This window comes from Solea solea, chromosome 15, assembly GCF_958295425.1.
Source record: "Solea solea chromosome 15, fSolSol10.1, whole genome shotgun sequence".
Lineage (NCBI taxonomy): Eukaryota > Metazoa > Chordata > Actinopteri > Pleuronectiformes > Soleidae > Solea > Solea solea.
In genome coordinates, this window is record NC_081148.1 from 16,560,349 (window position 1) to 16,583,525 (window position 23,177).

At 39.7% G+C, this 23,177-nt stretch overlaps 1 protein-coding gene across 30 annotated transcripts in view; it reads right to left on the reverse strand.

The window, feature by feature from the left end:
• The window catches only part of LOC131473667 (neurexin-1a), a 218,391-nt gene that overhangs the window by 190,791 nt on the left and 4,423 nt on the right, over window positions 1-23,177 (reverse strand). For 8 of the 30 annotated variants that reach the window (XM_058651068.1, XM_058651066.1, XM_058651084.1 and 5 more), the window contains exons 3-5: window positions 10,284-10,301; window positions 9,023-9,052; window positions 7,885-7,932 (exon numbers count right to left, since the gene is read on the reverse strand). The exons of 5 other annotated variants lie outside the window; for them this stretch is intronic. In XM_058651068.1, coding sequence (XP_058507051.1) covers window positions 7,885-7,932; window positions 9,023-9,052; window positions 10,284-10,301 — 96 coding nt within the window. Of the gene's footprint in view, window positions 1-7,884; window positions 7,933-8,382; window positions 8,395-9,022; window positions 9,053-10,283; window positions 10,302-23,177 lie in introns of all 30 variants that reach the window. 17 more of the 30 variants (XM_058651086.1, XM_058651079.1, XM_058651076.1 and 14 more) reach the window with 8 other exon arrangements.

Sequence of the window (23,177 nt, forward strand, 5' to 3'; positions counted from 1 at the left end):
TTTCAGGGTACACTCGATTGGAAACGGACTATTCAATTTCCCCCAGGGAGCCTTGCCATTTCCTTGCTATGCATCACTGAAACAGCATTCTGTGAGAGCAGCTGGACAAAATTATTCACAGAATGGTGCATGCAAAAACTCCCAATTACAGTGTATTATAGTTCATGTACTAAATCAATCACAGAAATTGGCAAAAGCTGACTCTTCTGCGCATTCAAATTGAGCGACACATTGTTTTTGGGAGGAGACATAACCTGACAGTATAATAATTCATTTGAAAATAGCTAAGCTACTTGCTTGCGCTCCTAAATAACCGACACAAAGCAGCACTGCAATAAAATACATCACTCTATAAACATGTATAATGAGTGTTTTGATCTTATATCTCAACATATAAGAGGCATAAAAGTGATTTCATACTCGAAATACATCACTCTATAAACATGTATTATGAGTGTTTTGATCTTATATCTCAACACCTAAGAGGCATAAATGTGATTTCATACTCTACAGTACATCACAATAACGCCTGGCATCCTTCCACCAGTGGAGGCCAGTAAAAATGGCCATAATCCATTATCTCAAAGCTGGAATATAACTAAACAAACCGACATGCAAACGATTCATTTCACAGTCTACAGCTCCAGTATAGGTATCTGGCTTTTATCTGTTTTCTGCTACGATTCATCCACTCCTTTCTGCGGGCCAAGAAATAGAGTTTTTCATCACTGCGGTCTCTCACCGGCATCGACCGGCAATATTGATCTGGAGCAGATCTCCTTCCACTCTACCTGGGGAGCCAGATGAGCCTTGTTCATATTGATCCGACGCTTTTTATTCTTCTTCACTCGACCCCCCCCCCCCCCCACTAGATTTGGAAAAGTCATCTTTTGTCATAAATATTCTTTGGGGAGCGACGTTGATAAATGTTAATCCAAAGTCTGCTGTCGTGGATTCTGTTGTCATGTGAAGAGACAGAAAAGTGCCTCCAAAATCTGAAAACCTGTCAGTTGTGACAGACCAGAGATGTGAAGGAGAGAGTGATGACGCTGACGACAGTGGCGACAACTGTGGGTGTCGCAGCACCGGGGCCCGTGTTGAGAGGCGGGTTTGGGATTTATAATCTATGCTGTGCTACAGAGTTTGTGTACCACTGTTCCTGTTATGTTATTTATTATATAAACCCTCAACCATGCATTCATACCTCTATCATGGTTTCCTTTTTTTGAGGTAAAATCGTTAGCAAATAAAAATAAATAAATAAAACTTATTCCAAATAAAATAAATACAAATATATATTTTGTGGTATGCTTCCTCTATAATAGATTGAACTGATGAATGCTGGGTACTATATTTGTTTGTTGTCCAACCGACAGTTGTCCAATGTCAAGTCTCTTTTTCCATCATGTGATGAGACAATGCGTACAAGGTTTAGGCGCTAAATCTGTGCATACAGGCAGGAAATAACGAACAGGAGGAGAAAGCAGCTAAGCTCCCTAAATTAGATCCTTTTGGATTATTTAAGAACAATCTCCAACCCATGGTCGACTCCCCTCCTAGTAGCAGTGCAGCAGTGCCACAACAGCCGACATCCACACAGCTGCCTGCACCGCTGAGTCAACAACCAGGTATCTTAAGGATAGCAAAGGAAATTGAAAGTTGGATTGTGCGTACTGTTCACCATGCAAGCTATTTGGAGACCAACGTTCACCCCTCTATAATAATGCATGGACAATGAAAATTGAACTCCATGAGTCCTCTCAGTTACATGTTGGAGCCTGTGTGGCGTATGAACAACGGAAACTCCACGGCACCATTGATGTGCAGCTGGAGAAGGACATGCATAAAGCTGCACTCTTTCACATTTCATGTGAAACTAACACTGGCTATTTGCAACCTATCCTTCTCAGGGACACGGGGAAACATTGGTACAACTGAACAGTGGAAAGTTTCTCGCAATTATCGAGCTGCTGCTCCAAGTTGTGACCCTGTGCTGCAAGAGCTGCTCAAACGGACTGAGGGTTCATTTAACTACCTCAGCCCTGCCGTCCAGAACGAGCTCATACTGTTTACATGTCGCAGCATGTTCTGCTGTGTGTGACAATAAGGCGAGTTCATTCTCTGTATGACCTATACATTGCAAAAAAGAGGCTTTTCTCTGCAGTAAAGTGGTTTATCGGATCAATTGTGTATAGTGCTGTTTTTTTTTTTACATTGCCATTGCGTGCACTATAGACTATTATTACTATCCAAACACTTGCCTATTTTTCAATTAGAATTGCTGTTGTGTTATTGCAAAAAAAAAAAAAACACAACCTTTTTTGTAAGTCAGTGGACATTTCAGCACCACGGTGACATTGAACAGCTCCTCTGCTCTGGCTCAAGCTTTGTTTTACCTCTCAGCACTCTGACCAAGCGCTGTCCATGGTTCTGACCGCTCCTCCTTTGACTTTTCCCCTCTACTTTTCCAATACAAAAGCCAAAGTAAAAGGCCACATAGTTGTTTATTATATACTGTATATAGTGTGTGTTCTGTGTTGGAGTTATTAGTAACTAGCAGGTATATAAAAGCTTGCACTGGTACCTGTCGTTACAGTGTTACACCACTGCCTGATAATGACATTGAGGCTGGTGTACAGACGCAAAATATGACTATCAGGCAGACAGAAACATTTTTACGCCCAACAAGTATGTCCAATTTCCCTCAAAAAGAAAACAAAAATTAATAATTGGTCATCAGACTGAATATTTTTTTTCCTGTGTGCGTTATAATCACATGCCTCTCAATATTTACCACATTCTTGCCACAATGTACCCCTTCATCCTTTCTCTAGCCATTCCCCTCTGCTTGTTCTTCAGAGAGAGAGAGAGAGAGAGAGAGAGATGTCTCTCTGTCCTTCAGTCCTGCACAGCCTCTTAGTCTTCGTGTCTGCCCCTCTGAAGCAGAATCGGTAATGTGAGGAGATTTAGTGTCGGCTTGCCAATCTGCTATGTCAAGATACACAAATCTCACGCCAGGCAATTACAGGCCTTTTTTCTTTCCTTCAGCACTGCAAGGAGTCTGTTCTTGATGGGTCACAGAGGCAGTTTGTACAGCTGGAGAAACAATTACCCTGTTTGTAACAAACACTGAGGGCCCAAGTGTGGTGTACGGAACAAGTAACCTGGCAAATACAGGAATGAAAGCGACATTTGTTGTCCACATTGACACCTTTGGCAAACAAAAACGTAGACGATTTTAATTTTCCTGAACTAAAATTGTTCGAATGAACTTAGAAAACCTTGCTTTAAGTGAATGTAAGCTATAAGTAAGAATACATTTCTACTGTATATGTCATTATTTGAGCATGCCCCATTATAGTTTGCAGAATAATTATTCATACTTCTCCCTTTACTCTGGCATGAATCATGATTTTTACACTAGGGCGAAAGTAATTATAGGTGTAGAAATTATTTTGACACACTTCCTGTAACATTTTCTTCTCAGTGCGTACATGCAGTACAGTATACTGTGGCACCACTTTCCTTTCTCCAGTAGGACGATTCATTTGTGTCAGAGCCAATATTTGTGTAATTAGGTGTTAGTGCAGCAAACTACAATTCATCATTAATTATATTATTTGATTTGTAAATTTTCCACCAATACATGCAATGATATTCAAAGCACACTTCCAAGTTTTTCAAGAACTGACGTGCAAAGCTTTAAAATTTAGGTCTGTCAACAGAGTTATTTGCTGAGGCTTGCAAAAGTAAAGGTTTTCTAAAAGACTTGAGGGTTTCTCAGCAGAAAAAAAAAAGCAGGTTTCCCTTAAAGCACTGTTTGACACTGTAGATACGGAAGAGATTTGCTGAATGTGTTGACCATAAATCACCAGTAAACTATTACTATATTGCTTTAATGTTTTATGCAATATTATTACAACCCTTTGCTTATTAGAGGGGAAAAAAAACTAGGAGATACTGATTCATATGCAGTATGTGCTTCAGTCAGGCTTCTCAGTTTAGGATTTCAGAACAGATGGCGATGATGATACCCATATGCCAAGACCTCAGGAATAAACCTAATTGAGTTTTTGTTGAAAGTCTGAGTCAGCTACTCAAAGAGCATTTCCACAAACATTTCACATGATGAGAATACAGATGACCACTCGCTGCATGTTGCTTTTAACTCTAAGTATGCCCTCCAGCAGACATAAGAAGTCAGATCTTCAGAAGCACTCGGGCCCACCTTCAATAAAGGACATCTAGCTTTTCTTAATTAACAAAATCTGACTCAATGAAATGAATATGAAAAAGCAGCGTTCGTGGACATGATTTATGCATATCATGTTAAAGCTGAGGGAGTAAGTGAAGCTGAAAGTAACATTTCACTGGCGGTGTACCCGTTTTCACGTGGAACTACAAAGGCAGCATCTGCTGTTGATTCAGCACACACCACATGCTGTTGTGTTACCTGTCAGATAAAGATGGCAAACAATCCTTGGCAAGTTGCACTCCATCATGCTATTCTCCATTATTTAAAGTAACTTGTCAGGGTCTGATTGCAATGTGCTGACTCCGTGGCTAAAAACATCAAAACATCCCTCCCATCATCTACTGAAAAAACAATCTTTCCAACCGACAGCATAGTCGTCAATATCACACAACGAGCAACGCAGCCGAGATGAATAAGAATGTGTTCCATTGTTTTCTAACTGACATGTGCCTGTACAGTCATGTGTAAAAGTAAGTTGTTAGAGAGCTATCATCTCAATCTACCTGTAAAGAAAAGCTGTGAGACGACACAGGCCATATGTGAACCCACCACTCTGCTGCATTCTCCTCTACACTCTGGTACAAATGTCACCTCACTGAGGTCGTACCAGACAAAATCTAATGACTCCGGTACTGTGTCTAATGACAAACACTAAGGCCAGGAGCAAACAGTAAAGCTGCTGTGATGTATATACTTACTATACAGAATGATTCATGGAAAAAAAAAAAAAAGAAATTACAATACAAACAAACGAAGCAGACAAGATAATAACCTCACTCACATCTGCAGAATGAGAGTTCATGAACTACTTCTTATTTAAAGCAGATATTGTGAAGGTATTGCAAATATTTGTTTAAAGTATCTGAGTTGGAATAATCTATTGAGAGATGTGCAGGGTTGCAAATGGCAAAACTGCAAGGTCTCATCCAAAATACCATAAACTACAGGTTTGGATGTGGCACTAGAAAATGCCCACATATTACACATCAAGGCCTATTTCACAAAAAACACTCCTCCTACAGCACTTACCCCCTGAGCTGTGCTGTATCCCTGCTTAAGTATTACGCATTACAGTACCATGCAGTAAGAAATGCATTTGCACACGTCCTTAAAGACGCCTTTTCTTCATGGCCGAGTCACATGTACTGGATAAGACTGGTGCCTGTTGTTGGTAGAGAGCCATGGCCTTTGTTAAAATCTAGTTGTATAACAAACTTTTATCTAACTGCATTGGTATTAGGTAATGTTAATTAAGGGGGTTTTGGTCAGTGACATTATTTTCTCGACCTAGCCTTTTGAGTTTCATTCACTATCATACAACAACTAAGAGATCCATCTTTGGTTTATTTATATGAAGTATTTATTTATTTATTTCTTTTTTACTTAACACCCACAAACCATGGTACATATGAGAATATAACTGGATGCACACACATTGAACTCAAACAGTGTAATAAATCATCAGAGTAATAAACTAAAGAGCAAAATGTTCCCGGCAAACTTAAACTGCACCATTTCTGGCTTGTAGATGGTGGCTACACATGAGTCCTCAATCACTATTTGTTGGTACCAATCAGCTTTAAGTGTTTGGTGTCTAGTTGAAAGCACACGCTGCATAATAAACAGAGGAGGCAATACCGCACAAATTGAAATTGTCATATAAACTACAAAAACACATGTGCAAACAGATGAGAAACCAAAATTCTCTAGGAAGTATAATAAAATAAAAATAGCACTTAAGTAATAGCCTAGATGCACCTGTAAGCCAGCCAGCACAGCCCGCAGTTAACTCTTAAGCCACAGTTCATGGCAGTCATTGTGATGACAGCAATTAAATGCCCGGTGATTTGTGTGTCCGTGGTATTATGATTTATCCCGCTGTGCGGCCTGCACTCGAGAGCTGATGGGAACAAGGTTTTATGAATCTAGTGGCAGTGCACCAGCTGAAAGCCCAATACATAAACCAGCCTGTCCTCAAAGGAGCCGGCGCCATCAAACAGAGGATAAACTGCACAAGTGGTTAACATGACACAGGAGGAGCTCAGGGGGGCCTAACATAATACACAATATTCACACAAGCTTAACGCAGACAATGAACACAGGTCCCTATCCTCAGCTCAGGATTGAATAGTCAAATGGGCAATATGTGCTGTTGACCACACACTACACTACACTACTGGACCGACTGTAGGTTTTCACTCTGTGCTGCAAACACGGACAACCATCCAAGGCCTGAATTAGAAGCTTTGTGCAACGCATGTCAAATTTGTACCTTGTCAGCATTCTCTCACTCTCCCCCTGTGGCTTTCCGTCTGCTACATCAAAGCTGGGCGTTTGGTCCCGTGTAGTAAAATCCTGCTCGTTATACAGTATGTGACGCCTTACACTGTGCGATACATCACCACAAACTATTTCAGAAGTATCAAACGCTCATTTCAAAGTACGCCACGTATGAAATGTGTAAAACTCTACATTGTCTAAGTAATTATCATCAATTGTCATGTGGTTATCATGTACACATGTGCTGAAAATTAAAATGACACTTACCTTAAGAAATGAGGGAGGGACTGGGGGACAGTGTGCATGCGTGTGTGTGTGATTTGTACACTTGCAGCATTATTTTACACAGTAAATTAAAAAAAACAATACACTGTACTTTCACAGTTTGACTTACCTGCTCAGATGACTCACAAGTATTTGTATTTAATAAAACACACTAATGCATTTATGGTATAAAGCAGGAGTCGCCAACCCCAAAAATTATAGGAAAACTAAATGCACAATGACCTTATGCCTGATCTGTGAGCGTCATCCTCTTTTGTGCATCAGCTGTAAAACTGTTGTAGTAGCGTGAGGCTGAATGGGAGGAAGAATTTATTTTTTGCATCAGTTTAAGACAAGTGCATATGACATATGTAATGTCACCAAACTCAAGCAGCCATGCGTGAACTTCCTGTTTAGCTTCAGACCGTGTTTGGAAAGCAGTGTCGCTGCACTCTTATAACAATAAGCTTCACAGTTTACTCTTATTAATGACACTACATATGATCTACTGTGTTGATATTTCTTCATACTATGAACATAATTCTGTGATGTAAACAGAAACCAGGCCATATGCCTCTATAACTTACAGTTCTTAAAGAAAAGGGCAAGAACGGATTCATATGCCAGAGTTTGCCTAAATAAAAGGCCTTTAGTTGGAAGTATTTTGGCATTTATTCCTCTCGATGCTTTAATAGACCCTGACCTCGGCCTTGGGCTCAAAAAGGTTGGTGACCACTAGTATAAAGAAATAAAAATATACCTAATGTCTGCATGTGAGTTTGTGAAACTAGAGGTAGTTACACAGTAAAATGTCCAAGTGCCAACAAGAGCAACATAAAATTAAAAATGATATCTATTAAAAAAAAAAAAAAAAAATTGAGGTAAATTGTAGGTGGAACACTTGAATTTCATCGTGCTCAAGCACTTTTCAAATTGTCAGTCGGGAAATTTGATTTCACACAATTTGCAATTTAGTTAATAGTCAAGCACACTCGATGACATTCAAGTTGCCCGTGCCTAAATCAGGTCATGAAAACGTCTCGCTTTATTTCATTAAACCAACTGGAAAGAAATCAAAGTTTTACCTTGAATGCCCAGCAGGGACCTTACAAGCCAAGCTTCCCCTCTCTGCCCTGAGGAGGAGAGTCAAATGGGAAAGATCAGAAGTCCACTTACCCCACAGAGAGTAGAGGATCACAGCCAGGATGGAAGGCCCACAACACTATGATCAAGCTTCACCCGCAACCCCAAAAAAAAACCATTATTTGAACAAAAACACAGTTTTGCAGTTACACCTGGGTGATGGTAGTGAATGCGCATGAACTACAGGACAGACACTATTGACTTCAAATGACTGCATGAGTATCATTTATGATTCCCATGCATACAACAGAAAAAGACACAGTGAGTACAGCTTTGACAAGGTGAATGCAAGGCAGAGGCAGCACCTACCTTGGAGAAAGCATTATTTATTATTTTTTTTAAATGCCGGTGACTTTATATACTTCCTTTAGCATGAGTATGAGTATGCAAAAACACTGATCTCATAGTTGAATGCTTTTGAATAATTGAAACAGCAGTACCTTTACTTTTACCTATGAGAATTGATGAAATGTCCCATGAAGAAAGCAGATCCCAGACACAAAGGGAGAACAAAAGGAGAGGAGACACCGATAAGTGCCATGGTCAAGTTGGAGAAAGGACAGAGGAGTGGAGAAAGAGGCTTGATGGCTACATATGTATAATATACGAGGTAATGTGTGACCGCAAATGGAGGTTTAAATTAGATATGAAGAGGGCACAGAAATGGGGATGATAAGAGAGAATGTGTAGACGTTCCCAACATGCATTACAGTGGCATGGACAGACGAGGATTATCTTAAAGATTCAGTAAGCCATTTTCCACTGCCATGCATTGTGCCCTAATAATGTTATTGCAAATGTCCCTTTACTTGAGCAACAACATAATAAAACACAGGAGTGGGAAAGTAGACGTGAATAATTAAAAGCACAAACAGAAAATACGGAGAGAAATGACACGGCAACAAAAGCAGAGAGCGGAGTGATTATCAACTGTGTCGTTCAAAAAAGAGAACAAAAACTACAGCCACTACCCATATCTGAAGCTTCAAGCACCGAGCATTAGAGCCACACACAGACATTTTCAACAACAAAAGGAATGGACAATGGAGGTATGATGGGATAAAGGAACAGAGCCCATACCTTGGTCGCCCATCATCAGGTATGCCAGACCTTAAAGGAAAACAAGAGCACAGTCAGCAGAGAACAAGGGATCATGGGAAACTGTGCGAAACTGTCACACAGGCATCTCCGTCAGAGCAGATGTCTGTGTTATTTCAGGAGTGTCGGGGCAGGGAGAGAGTGGGACGGAGTGAGAGACAAGAGGAGTATGAACAAGACAGGGTGGGCACGATGAACATTTGGTCAACCGAAGCAGGTTGCAATGCGTCATCAGCCACTTACGAGATAGCATTCAGATATTTATATTCCGACTGAGTTCTCAAGACGAGGAAGTCTGCAAACGTGCTCCTCCCACGTAACACTGGCATAAATCCCTACATATATACAGTATATATAACTGAAGACTGTTTAACCTTAACCTTCATCAACAACAACAACAACAGTCAAGTGTCCATGTAACATTTGAGTTAAATAGAGAAAAATAAATGAAAGAATAAGCAAAAATGTCTGTATCCCTGCTGTGTGATAATTAGAAGCTGTTCAAGGAAAGGATGCCAAGTTGACTGCAAGCGATTCAATTTCTGCTCCTTCCCATTAATGGGCTCTTTGTTGTGCAATAACGCATACATTGTCATTAGCCGTTTCAAAAACATGTGCTAATGTCGGCCACAAATCAGCAAAAGTCTCACCGAGAATGTGTCACTATTTATAGCAGTATGCTCACCCAGATTTTATTCATACTCAACCCAATAAAACCTGCATATCCAAATAAGTGATTAAATACCCACGCTCATTATATCACGAGTGCAATTACCATGAGCAAGCACTGAGGTACGCAGCAATATGGCGAGCTAAATTAAACTTTGGGCACTTGTTGTGTCATTTGGCTCAGATAATCATAAACCAAACATTGTTTTAATTGTGATTTAAGACTTCGCAGTAACGGTGACATTTGAGGATGATTTGTTTTACTTGCAATTAATTAAAAATAGAGATAAAAAGCATTGACAGTTGGTTGCTTATTTTATCATTTTAAACACAAATTAATTTTCCATCAGCTCAAATGTTTTGGCTCTGAAAATAAAATGATGTACAACAAATAAAAAGATGGCCAACAAGAAAAATTATAAAGCAGAAATTAGGGGGAGGAGAAGCCAGCAATTACTTACCATCCTGGTAATATCAATACCATGACCAGCATTAAGCAGTGGCTTACAATTGTATAGGCATACATTTTTTTTTAAGCAATAATGAAAAGTAACAAGTGCAGTGATATACCCACCTTCTTTAGGGCTGTCTTCTGGAAGCACGGACAGGCAAAGAGAAAGAGAGGAAAACATTCATTAAGCAGCATGCAGACTAGTACTGGCCATTGCATGTTGTAACCATGCAAGACATTTAACATCACATGCAAGTGACCTATTGTACCTATTGTACCTCGAGCAGAGTGAGGGCATTTGTGTATTTTCCAAAAATACAGGAATACAGAAAAGAGCCGCGACTGAATGAGCCCTTTTTAAAATATTCCATACAACCTTAAATTACTTTAAACAAGTCTGTGGCATTGAGCAGGAGGCATATGAGGAGCACATGATCATGTTGTTATTTTATTACTTTATTTGACTTTTTTTTTTCTTACAAACTCTAACTATGATATCAATAATCCAATTCAGCAGACTCAAAGGAATCCGTAAACAGCGTTCTATTATTATTATTGCTTTTCTTGCTCTCTCTCTTCTTAATTGAGAAGCTGCTCCGTAGTCCACATGTGATGAAGTGCACCGAGAGAGAAAATAACCTAAATAAATAGAGCTGGTTGTAGTAAAGCAACGGCGCCTCTACGGTTTCAGAACAGGCAGTGGGGGTCTCGTGTTACTGGACCTCTACTCGGGTGATTTGGTAGTGAAAGCACCGATCAGTGAGCACATACTGGAAACATGTTTTTATTTTATTTTGTTTTAGCAATCAAGGTGAGGTTTGTGGAGGTGGGAAAAGTGTTGTGTAAAATCTGTCACTCTAATACAAGAACAAGAGAGAAATCTGCAGGTTGGTCAAGTACTAGGTGAGGTACGCATCATGCTACCAGTGGGGAAAATAAACTGTTTTCACACCATTATGTGACTGGAAGCATGCAAACCCAATGAAATCAGAGTGTTTTTGTATCAGGCGCCATAGACTTCCTATGCAAGGAACCATTTTGTTCATCATGAAGTGCTTCTGATTTGTTTGGAGATGGAATCCTTTTCAAATATCTTAATTTCAAAAGTTAAAATGCACAAGATAATACTATACCATACTGTTACTTTTCCATAAAACAATAAGGAACTGAAATGATGCATGCAGTGTCTCCAACAAAAATGGTCCTGCCAGTCCAGTTACTGTAACCATGCAGCCAGATGGATACAAAACACCTTATTTCCACTCAAAAAAAAAATAACCTCCTACCTCTTAAAAATGGTTTCTTACCCAGATGTAAGCGATTTTTTTTTGTTTTTTGACCCAACACTTACCATTGCCACTGGGGGTTCCCTTTCCAAATCAGACACCATGCACAAACACCAAATCCAAAATCATAATTTTGTGAACAAATTACAAGACGAGCATTTCTTTCACACCACAGGATTGATTCATTCAAATTTTTAAATCAAATTTTGTCCGGGATCATAATCAAACTATTAAGTGCACTTTGTTCACAAAATGTAAGCGTGATGATGATGATGATGATGATGATGATGATGATGATGATGATGAGACACTCGCTGTTGTAAAAGCATTCTGGCGCAGGCATGAAGCTGACAGTAGCAAAGTGACCAAATGAGGAAAGTAAAAGAATCAAAACCATTTGTTGATGTCAAGACCCCAGAGATTGTCACCGATATAATAACTAATCAATCCCCCCCCACCCACTTTTAAGAGCACTCATTTAATAGATTATTTTAGATTGTGCATACGATGAATAATTTACTTTATCTTAGCTATTCCCTTCCTCTAATTACTGGTAATCGAAAACCCAAGTTAATATCAGGTTTAGAGGTTAGGGTTATTTTGACTACTTAAATATGGCTTTAGAGAATCAACACATTATCTTCTCACTTATAATCACATTTGACCCACTACAGGAGACAAAAGATACACAGTTATGACGTTGTGACACATACGAAAACACACAATAAGGGTTGAAGAGAATTTTGACTGGATAAAGGATAATAACACAGTCATTTAAGCAAACTACTGTACGTCTAGTATTGCCGGGGCTTCTTTTTGAATCACATTTCAGCAGCCTTTACTGCAGTAAATGATGCTTCATTTGGTATGGTTCTGTAGAAAAGATACTAACAGCGGCATCAGCTGACGGGGACCATTAAAACAAGCCTCCTATCACACACGTACACATACACAAACACACACTTTCACAAATGTACCCAGCTGGTTACATCCTAATCCAGAGACGAAAATCCATTTAATCCCCTTGACAAAGTGATCCCACTGCTATTGTGCTGGTAACACTAAACCAAAAAACACTCAACTGTCTATCAGGCAAACGGCAATCTCTGACGGGCTTGTGCTGTTGATTATGCACATTGCGTCGCTCGTGGAAGACAATCACATTACAGTTGATGCCTCGCTGACTGAAATATCGAGTGTGGCCACAATAAAACGAGAATGCAATGAAAAGGATGCGAGTGGATTTCTCCTCTGTTGTGTTTAGTTTTGCACATCTGATTCTGACATCTGTCTGACTGTGAGCTCACAACTCTGACAACTGATCCAAAGTGACAGCCAGAAGAAAGCCAATGTAGCCGCGCTCCATCCAAAATGTCTCAGAGTTGTCCGTGTCTGTCCTGCAGTGTGTCTGAATGCAGTTGGCTGAGGAGGAGGAGGAGGAGGAGGAGGAGGAGGAGTTGCCTCATTACACAGAGAGCAACTTGTCACACACCCAGACACAATGTCCGGCAATGGATATAATTTATTTCAATTCTCTGCCACTGAGATTTTTAGAACCTGCTGTCTGCCTGAATCAACCAGGTGCCACATAGTGCCATCACTTGCTCTATGTGAAGAAAGCTTCAACCTAATATAACCCAAATTAACTGGTTCATTCCATATTGTCCTACTGCTTTACATTGCCATGCCATCATAGCTATCCTCCACCTTGTCAATCGACCATATATATAACAGTTTTTGCCTCTAAATGAATTGTTAAATGTTACTTACTAATTGCTTTCAGTTCAAACTAACGTGACTTCACCTCACACTAAAACGTATCTTTGTTTATGTTCTGCATTCATCGCAGCCTTAATTCATCCTCACGGGAGACGGATCAGTTGGGCACGATCACCTAAATTGGGACGCGTCGTATCATATTGAAAATATAGTACGAGTGTAATTAAATATAGCATATGTTCCATTCTATGAATAATTAAGTAGTGTGACATTTTTGTAATGAAAGCAGCACAATTCCACTTCAGTTTGTCATGCCAGCACCGCTCTAAAGCTCCAAGAACCTCGGAGTAAATACCAAAACAGTCTGTGGTCTCTAAGAAACTGTGGCTGTATAACCCAGTTTTCTCTTCCCTCTCCCTACCCACACACACACACACACACACATACACGTACAGAGAGAGAGAAAATGAAAAAAAAAAAAAGCTGTGGTGTGTTCTATGTTGTTTCTACAGTGCTTTGGTAAGTTATGTGCTATATACCCGTCTTTGTTTTTTTCCGTACAGCGGTACTTGCTCGGACTGCTTCCAGGTGAAGGAAACCGCAGCAGCTGTGACCGAACATGTAGGCACGTAGTCGGGCAGCTGTTCGGAGGCAGCTTGATCGCTCTTGGCACGTGCATTTTACAATATGACACGACCGCGTTCACAAGAAGCCACACTCGCGATTGTGGTGAAAATCCTAATGGTGAAGTCCTGAACATCCAGGTTTATTTTAAGCACTAGCATCATTTGCTTTACTCATGTTGTGTGCTCCTTCCGCTTTGCCTGCTCAGTCGTGACAGATAATGTGTCACCACAGACACAGAAAGAAAAAAAAAATGAAAGAGTAATGTGGAACTGATAAAACACGATTACCCCAAGAAAGTACTACTAAACTATTTTTCATGGTTCCATCTTTAAGTCGTTACCTTGCATTGAAATGTAGAGTAGCTAATATTCCCATTGTGTCAATGTATCAACGCTCCATTATGTCTTAAGTACTTTATGCCGTGAATATTGAATTGAAGCTTTTTATATAAACGATAGCACATCACAGTATCTCTCAGAAAAAAGTGATATTTTCCCACACGCTCTTAAGCGCCTGTAGACTGGTGCCTTGTCCAGCATGTACCCCATCTTACGCCCTGTGTCAGCTGGGTTTTGCTCCAGGGACCCATGCAGTAGACAATGGATGGATGGATATTTTCCCAAAATCTAATGTCAAGATCATAAATACAAAAACAAGAGCAGGAGGTCTTCTTATTGTAAGGATTGTTCCAAAATGGAAAAATAAAGCAGGCAGGCTGCTTTTAAATCCCCCGTCGAAGAGATGCTTTCAGGGAAAATGTAAAAAGCTTTGCAGCAAAGGTTAGAACTACCCCGATGATTGATTTGTTGTTAAATTACAATTTGGACCAAATCAACAGTGATGAATATAAGTGAGGGCTCATCTCTGCGCACCGTGGCCCAAACCTAATGCATCTATCTAACAGACGAGTGTTAGTGGCATTACACAGCGCACCATCTTCCTCATTATCCTCTTCAAGCAGCAGAATGAGAGGAGAGAGCGGTGACCAGCCACTCTCATGGAAATGGATAGCTCGCTCACAATGTGGATATATGTTGTTGTTAGTAAAAGATATAGAGGTGAAGGGGGAAAGGCCTGCACATGCACTGCAAGCGTTTTCTTGAGGTGGCAAGGATACAGTTCTGACACGCACTTCAAATTTTGGACAATCACACAATAGATGTTCGGACACCATCCATCCACTTTCTACCGCTTTATCCTCCACATGAGGGTCGAGGGGGGCCTGTGGTACACCCTGGACAGGTCGCTAGTCCATCACCTCATGAGAAAAATGTTCTGCCCAGGTAATGTGTCCAGAACAAGCTGTGAGAACTCCCAAAGCAAAGAATGATGTCATTCTTTTCTCCCAGTCCTGGGAGAGAAAACACATTTCTCTGTTCATGTACAGGCCTTCATGCTGGACTCACATCGGGTTACCGGTTGACAGAGTGCCGGTCTGATGCTTGGTGCTGGAGCTGGCTATATGAGGTCTGCAAAGCAGCTTCTGTCATAACTACGGAGCAATAGATGATGTCACTTTACAGTTGCTAAAGTGATTGTGTTTGTGATGTTGGATACAATCTGTCCAACACGTAACATGGTATAAGGGAGAACAGTCTTGTCCAAGAGAGAGCTCTGATTGGGGCTGTGTAGTGTTTCAGCTAAATGTTAAACCTAAATAACACTGGCTAGTGCTTGTGGAATACTTGTAGATGTGATTTGATTGGCTGACGCTTGGATAGTTTAACATTAACTCAACTTGGGGTTGCCAGCCGCTCCATAAAATAAGGATGTGTTCCCGTATTTAACAGATGCAGAACGTACACTTTGTTTTGTATATTTATGAGCATGATATTTGATGAAAATAAAATGATCCTCCTGCAGTCAGGCCCTCTCAATCTGTCAGTCATTATGATCTAACAGAAAATGGGCACTTGGACACAATTGGTCGTCCGATTCACTCTCGAGTCTTGTGTATCGTATCAACGGCGACGCCGCTCGATGTAAAGGTTAAATTGCTAACATATAATATAAATATATTATAGAAACTCAGAGTTACATCCATATTGCTCTTATAAAACAGCATAACATCTTTTACGCAACTGTGAAAGAGAGTAGTGTGTGGAGGAGATCTGTGTCCTATTTAAAGTGCAGTATATCAGGTACATGGGGGGGTGTAAAATGCAATATGTAAACTGTATCACTGAGTAGAGAATGGGATTTTATTTCATTGTTTTAATAGATTTTTTACCTGTTTGAGTATGAAATGTACTGCACTACAGTCTGAGTAATTAACTGAACCTTATTATGCTGCTACTCTGGGGTTCTTCAGGGCAGATGGTGTGTGGACATCATATTACAATCCAAATATTTCAAATGAGTCAGACCAAACAGACAGGATTGTGGGAGCAGATGTGCTCTCCATTTTTTTGTCCAACATTTTGTGGGTTAGAATGATCCAACAGGATAATCAGAGCAGCTTATACAGTACTTCTAATAACCTTAATCCCACTACTGACAATATCTTGGATTGTATTAGGCCTACAGCTGTGGACTAAATCATCTTTGGGATGCAGTAGCTTAAATACTGTAGTATTAGACTCAACAGAGGAATTAAAAAAAAGATCATCGGTAACAGCAAGGTGATAAAAAAAAAATAAGCTCAGCTTGTTAGAGACTTGTCAAGAAAGACTTTAGAGCTTAATGTTTCAGCAACATACACTTGTGTTCACTCAGCACCTTTTCTGGCTAAATGTGCTCAGCAGGTGCTTCTGGGAACTGCAGTCATGGCTTCCACTCAGTATATAATGCTGTAACAGCAGAAATTGAATATACTATCCTTGAGTATGTTGGTATAAGTGTATATTAACTTTAAAATAAAAAATCGTGGTATGGTTTCCATAGCCTTACTGAATGTTTTTCGTGTAAGATTGCCGCGGCAATTAAGATCAATTACATCTATGGTCTGATTTTCTTTTCACCATCAACCATGGCTGTCGTTAATGGGATTGGAAGTGGAGGTGTCATATCATACAGCTCTCTGGGTGACCACATACCACAACTATAAATGTCCTCCATTTCTGGAACAACCTCTGGATGCGAGTATAATCTCAGCATTGATTGGTCGCCGTGACAGCTCAACACACAGTGATCAAGTTTTGTTAACACAGAGTCTTTTATATGTACTTAACGACCCAAGGTCTATGGAGCCTGTCATCTTGTACCACCGTGTTTCTACAGAAACAAACTTAATGGGCAAACTTTAGCCAGTGTGCGTTTCATGTTGTGCCACAGCTGACTACACAAAAACGAAGAAGAAACGACAACGTACTAGTATGTGAAGGCCATTGTAGCTCCCTGATGCACTTGGATGTGGCTAAGTCTTACACACTGGACCTTTAAACAAGCCCTAATGAAAAAGCAACCATGGTCTGCAATGACTCTATAGAACTGTTCTGTTCTTAGTTAAATGGCCACTTCACCCAAAAAAATATCTAGTTCATTACTCATTTCTGCGCTACAGCGTAGTCACGTAAGGTTTAATTGCAGTGTTACAGTCAAGAAAAAAAGAGTCATGTCAGAGTCATGAGAAGTGTTTGAGGAACGGATTCGTCTCTGACTCTATCATGAGCATGACAGCTTTTAAATTATGGCGGTGCACTTCGGAGTTGTTTTTTTGGAATTTCACGAGTCTCGCACGAAGTATGACAGCCAACCAGCAGCAGCATCAAAGGCAACTTGTGTTCAAAGTGAAACATTTGCAGCCACTGCCTGGAATTTTGAAGAGGCTTCATTACTCGCCTCTCAACAGCTTTCAAATAAATAGATAGATAAATAAATAAATAAATAAATAAATAAATAAACCAAACAGCAAATACCAAAAAGTAAGAAACCAAACACATGAAATCATAGCTTAGTCATGATCAATGCATGACGTTTGTGGCAGGTGTAGAGAGACAAGAGAAACGACATTCAATAAATGAATTATGATATTGGCTACTGTCAACTCCAGATGCCCTGGTACGACAAAGACACTGCGTTGTCTAGTTTCATACAAGGGTGCATGTGTGTGTGTGTGTGTGTGTGTGTGTGTGTAGGAGTCACTGATGTGTTTATCCGTGTAGTGACATGAATCCTGTTAAAGACGGAGTTTGGTGTCAAAGAGTTTCACAACACCCTTTGACAGTCGGGAGCAGTTGTATTTAAACAAGGCAAAAATCCTCTGGGTAAAATCCCTCTAATCTTTTGATCCCAACAGGATATCTGTCTTTGCAGTCAGAGACAGCAGTATACCGTTAATCTGCTTTTGTCCGAATGAAGCTAGGAGGAGGCTGAGAGAGAGAGAGAGAGAGAGAGAGAGAGAGAGAGAGAGAGAGAGAGAGAGAGAGAGAGAGAGAGAGAGATGACACTTTAAGAGATATGGGCGAGGTTGCATGGTTTGTGCTCATACAATGGCAGACATGCCTGAAGGGGAGTGCTCGGTCTAATTAAGAATTTATCTGACTGTGCAGTGTGTCTCAAAGCGTTTTTAATTTGTGTATGCAAACATTTGAGATCATATACGCCACTCACAATGCCGTCTAAATGCTCTCAAAATGTCTTGCATTGCCTTAAAGAAGTTAAATAACCTCATCATTTACTGCACATTTGCTGCACTTATGCTAGGATTTCAGGGTCACGGGTCTGTTTGTGGCCTACAACTGTTACCATGGTTGCTGCTTGTTTTCTTCATTTACAAAAGAGTATGAATAGATATGAAATAAAACGTATAAGGCATTACACACACACACACAGTCAGCATGAACAAACCCAATCTGAACCCAAACACGTTTTCTGAATACAAAATCTGTCAGGTTTCTGCTTAGTTCAGGTCAGATATGCACACTATTTGTGTCAGTCAGTCTTTTAGCAGAATTTCGATGCCAAATTCCAAAACTGGATTGATTAATTAAAATTAAGGCAATAACAATGGACGCCATGTTAGATAAAACTATTCCTATAAAAGCCTTTAAAAAAGAGTATACTTTTTTTGCGGAAATCTAGAGCAGATAAAAATTATTCATTTGATGATTAACGACAAGTTATCTATAGACAATTATGCAATTAAGTGATTAAATCATTAAATAAAACACCCATGTCATATGGTAAACCCATATCAAACTATTGTAAAAAGAAACCCTGTTATTCCATTTGAAATATTTAACTTCCATTATGACATGTCACAATTCCTCCTCCTCCTCCTCCTCCTCTTCCTCCTCCTCATACTTGATGTGTTGAAACATGGATGGAAGCTTGGTTTGTCTTGAATCAAATTAGCTGTTGGAAAAACCATACTTATGTCTCATTGTTTTATTTTATTTCCTTTACTGTGGAGGCTCATCACTGTTGTCGCCACTGCTGCTGCTGCTGATGATGATGATGATGACGATGATGATGAGGATTTAAATGTGAAGATAGGTGTAACCTAATTTCACTTGATGGAATTATCAGGCATTAGCAGCCGTGTCAAGTGACTTTAAAGTTATCTGATTCCAAACGTCTCAGTGAGTGACAGTTTCAGGGACTTTCTATCTTTACAAGGACATAACTGATTGAACAGCAATTTAATTTTATGATTATGTGTTATTTACTGTATCTTGCAAATGTGCAACGCACAAACGCACAAAATGAAAATTAACCATGTGCAGTCTTAGCTGAATATTGTGTTTTTTTAACCCGCCTGCTGATTTATATTTGGCTAATGTGCAATAAAAATAATTCCATGTTTTTTATCAGGCTAAAAGATGGGAGTTACGCAATGCATCCATGTGATTTCCATAATGAGAAACAAGAGGAGCGATTTTCAGAACTTACCGAGCATAGAACAGTGCATTTAAATAATTGTTTTAACTGATCAAAAGGGATTTGTGTTTGTGTGTGGGGACACAACGGCATATAAAACATTTCATACTTGCTCTGTTATCATGGTGATACGACTGGGACTGTGTGATTGTGTGAGTGCGTGCATTTGGTGAGTGGTGAATTCACTGGTCTGGCGACAAATCCAGCGAGTAATCCAGTGGTATTTTTAACTCCAATGCATCCAACAGCTGAATCACCGCATGAGCGTTAGGTAAACTTTACGTCTGACGGATCAGTATTTAAATTAATTCACTTTTTTTACCACTAAATATGGGTTTCGTGCAGGTCCGTAAAGTGAAAAAGACAAAACATGGATTTTGTTTTTTGGTTTTGTGGGTTCCCCCTGTACAACTGAACATGTTGGTAGGTGAAAAACATTAACAGGATTTAAAGTATTTGTTCTAGTAATTATTTTTGTCACAACAGGCTGTAGTGCAACTTGATCCTTGTCTGACAAGGACCTTAAATGCTTCCCGTCACTTTACTTACAATTTCTCCATAAATCCATGTAAAACTACTGGAGGAGGGTTTTCAAAATGTGTCAACACAGGAAAGAAAATAATAAAAATGAGCCTTAAAAACTATCAAACTATTGGTCTCCCTTATTTCATATCAGATTAATTACTGTTTTTTTGCAGGAAGTTTCACAACTGAGGGTGGAACAAAGTAAATATAGATGCTAAAATACTGCACTGGCTGGAAAAGTACAATATGGTGGACGCTTTACTCCAGAGTAAAGTACCATAATTTCATGCATTTTCCACACATATGACTCCGGTGGGAATTCTATCAGCTGTGGTTGCAATATTGGTGCTATTCTGGAAATCGAATATAAACCTACCAGTCAATCCTCGGTGCTGGTAAGTTATATGTTTCTTTTATATGGTCTAAAAATATCATAAAATAAAGTTTAAGATTTGAGATTATTAGGGAATTTCATTTTAAAGTCAGGAATTGCTCTTTTTGCCACTTGTGCGTGGAACTAAAATCTCAGTTATTGCATTTAAACTGATCTTGTATGCTTTAGTTTAAGAGCATTTTAGCAATGTGTGTGTGTGATGAGAGGTGCCACTTGTACTGACAGACCTACACGAGTTCAAACCTGACTCTGCACTCCCTCAGTGTGAGGCTTTCACAGCATCCTTCAACTTAGTTTGGATTTCACAGAATGTATAGCTTTAATGTTTTAGTTCAGTCTAAACACTTTCATATCTACAAACAACAGCAGCAGCAACAGGGAGCTCTTTCCAGTGGCAAAGCTCTGGGGAAGCCTCTGCTCACTATATCGACCTAGCACCATTCATTCATTCATTCATTCACTCATTCATTTTCTCCTGCTTTATCCTCCACGTGAGGGTTGCAAGGGAGCTGGAGCCAGCAGACATAGGGCGAGAGGCGGGGTCCACCCTGGACAGATCACCAGTCCATCACAGAGTCAATATATAGTGGTCAATGTGCAGTGTCCAATTAATCTAATTTGCATGTTTTTGGATGTGTGGTAAGAAACCAAAGTACCAGGAGAGAACCCACTAGCACACACTCAAGCAAACTCCTGCATCAGTGCGTGACCCTGCCTAGCATCATTAGGCTACATCTACACTGTTGCATTTCCATATGAAGACAGCATTTTAACTGTTCACACACAAACAGAAGATTCGGTTTGTGTCCGAGACAAGTTTCCGTCAGGACAATAAAGTCTATCTTATCTTATTTTCAGATAGAAATGATCTGCATCCAGATTTAACACATTACTATTCGGGTAAATATGTATATCGCGGTTAACAAGAAGCTGATTCTCTCCTCTAGATTTGTTTGCTAAAAGGAAGAGGATCTGACTGCAGAGCTGTAGTTGATAAGAACCAATCAGGTCAACGTATTTAATTTTAATTTTCGAAAAAACATAGTCAGCAGCTTTTTTAAACATCTGGAGCTCTAAAGCATTGGGAGGGTGTGGCTGGCAGGTGTACACAGAACAGAATGTACATATTTTTAAAGAGTGGATACAGCAACTAAAACCAGATGCTGATGTAATATCAAGCAAGACATAAACTAGTGTTGCTTCAGATACACCAATCAGCTGACCATGGGCAACAAACGTAACCTTTTAGACAAAACCTAAGCCTTTCAAAGTCATTGTTGCAAACCATGAACGGCGACAAGTGGTGGACATTTGTAACTGAGCACTACTTCTGTTTAGTGTAAACAGAGCAGAGGCTTGACTGAGAGGGGGTTCCACTGCTGTGAGGCTATGTGCGGTGACAGCAACAGACCACTCCACTGACAGATTGGTCGCGGTTCTCTTTGAGGCTTCTGTTGTGTAATGGCTTGTGTTTTGTAAAAAAAAAAACAGTTTCTCTTCCATGGTTTGATTTGATAATTCGAGCAAGATGTACACATGATAAGATGTGCGACACTGTGCATCTCTTTATAGTGTGTTTGTGTAGTGTGTGTAGTGTATAGTATAGTGTATAGTGTGAAACTTCTCTTTCCAGTAAAACTCCTCAATCTGTGATGCGACTTCTTTGCCATTGTCACTGCAGCAGATTGACATCAAGAGAAATGATACGATCCAGGGTTTGTTTGTGAATTTGTGGCTGACAAATGAACACTGTGTGCATATGTACACACATTATATAAGTCTATATTAAAACACTGAAGCTCTCTTCATTGCCACAGCATATTTATAACATAATCTCAAGCTACTCATTCAAGGACAATATCTCTAATTATATAATCAACCTGTTAACACTTATTAGAAAACCCCCCCTTGGGTGTAAATCAGGTTTTATTATAATGTATTTCGCCCCATGTACACACCACTAATTTATTCAAACTGAGTTTATAGGGCAACAGATTCCTATTCTATGTTTATTCTACGTTTTACCATTTAATTATTTGTATGTTTTTTTTATCCATTGAATCTAGTATTTTGGTTGTTTAAATATACACTCAATAACCTTTACAGTCATTTCAGCATGGTTTCAAGTAGTGTTACAGTACATTAACCTATGGTAATTTCGTTTTCAATGAGTTGAGAATGCAGGGCATCTACACCTATGTGTGAAAATGAATATGCTTGAAGCCCTTAGTCGTTAAAAGATTGACTATTTCATTAAACTTTTACGGGTGCCTTTTGCATTAAGATTCATCATCATGCACTAGTTTTCTCACAAAATGAAAATCACCGCAAGATGGATCTTCAGTTGTGCATCACATTAGCAAGTGTTATGATTTCCAGTGTTTGAAAACACTAGAGGCGTCCAATCGTCTGCATCGGCACAAGGAGCATTTTCTCTCTCTTGCTTAAAGCAACACAAAAAAAAGGCTAAGTGGAGTTTTATTCATTCAGCCTAAGTGTAATCAACCAATGTAGCGTCTTCTCTTTATTGAATATCGATGCCAAACGCAAACTGGTGACTCAGAGTAAAACAACGAGAAGTCGCGAGCCTGCAGAATTAGACGCCGGCGTGGAGAGAGCGTTAACGGGCAGTTATTGTCAAATTGA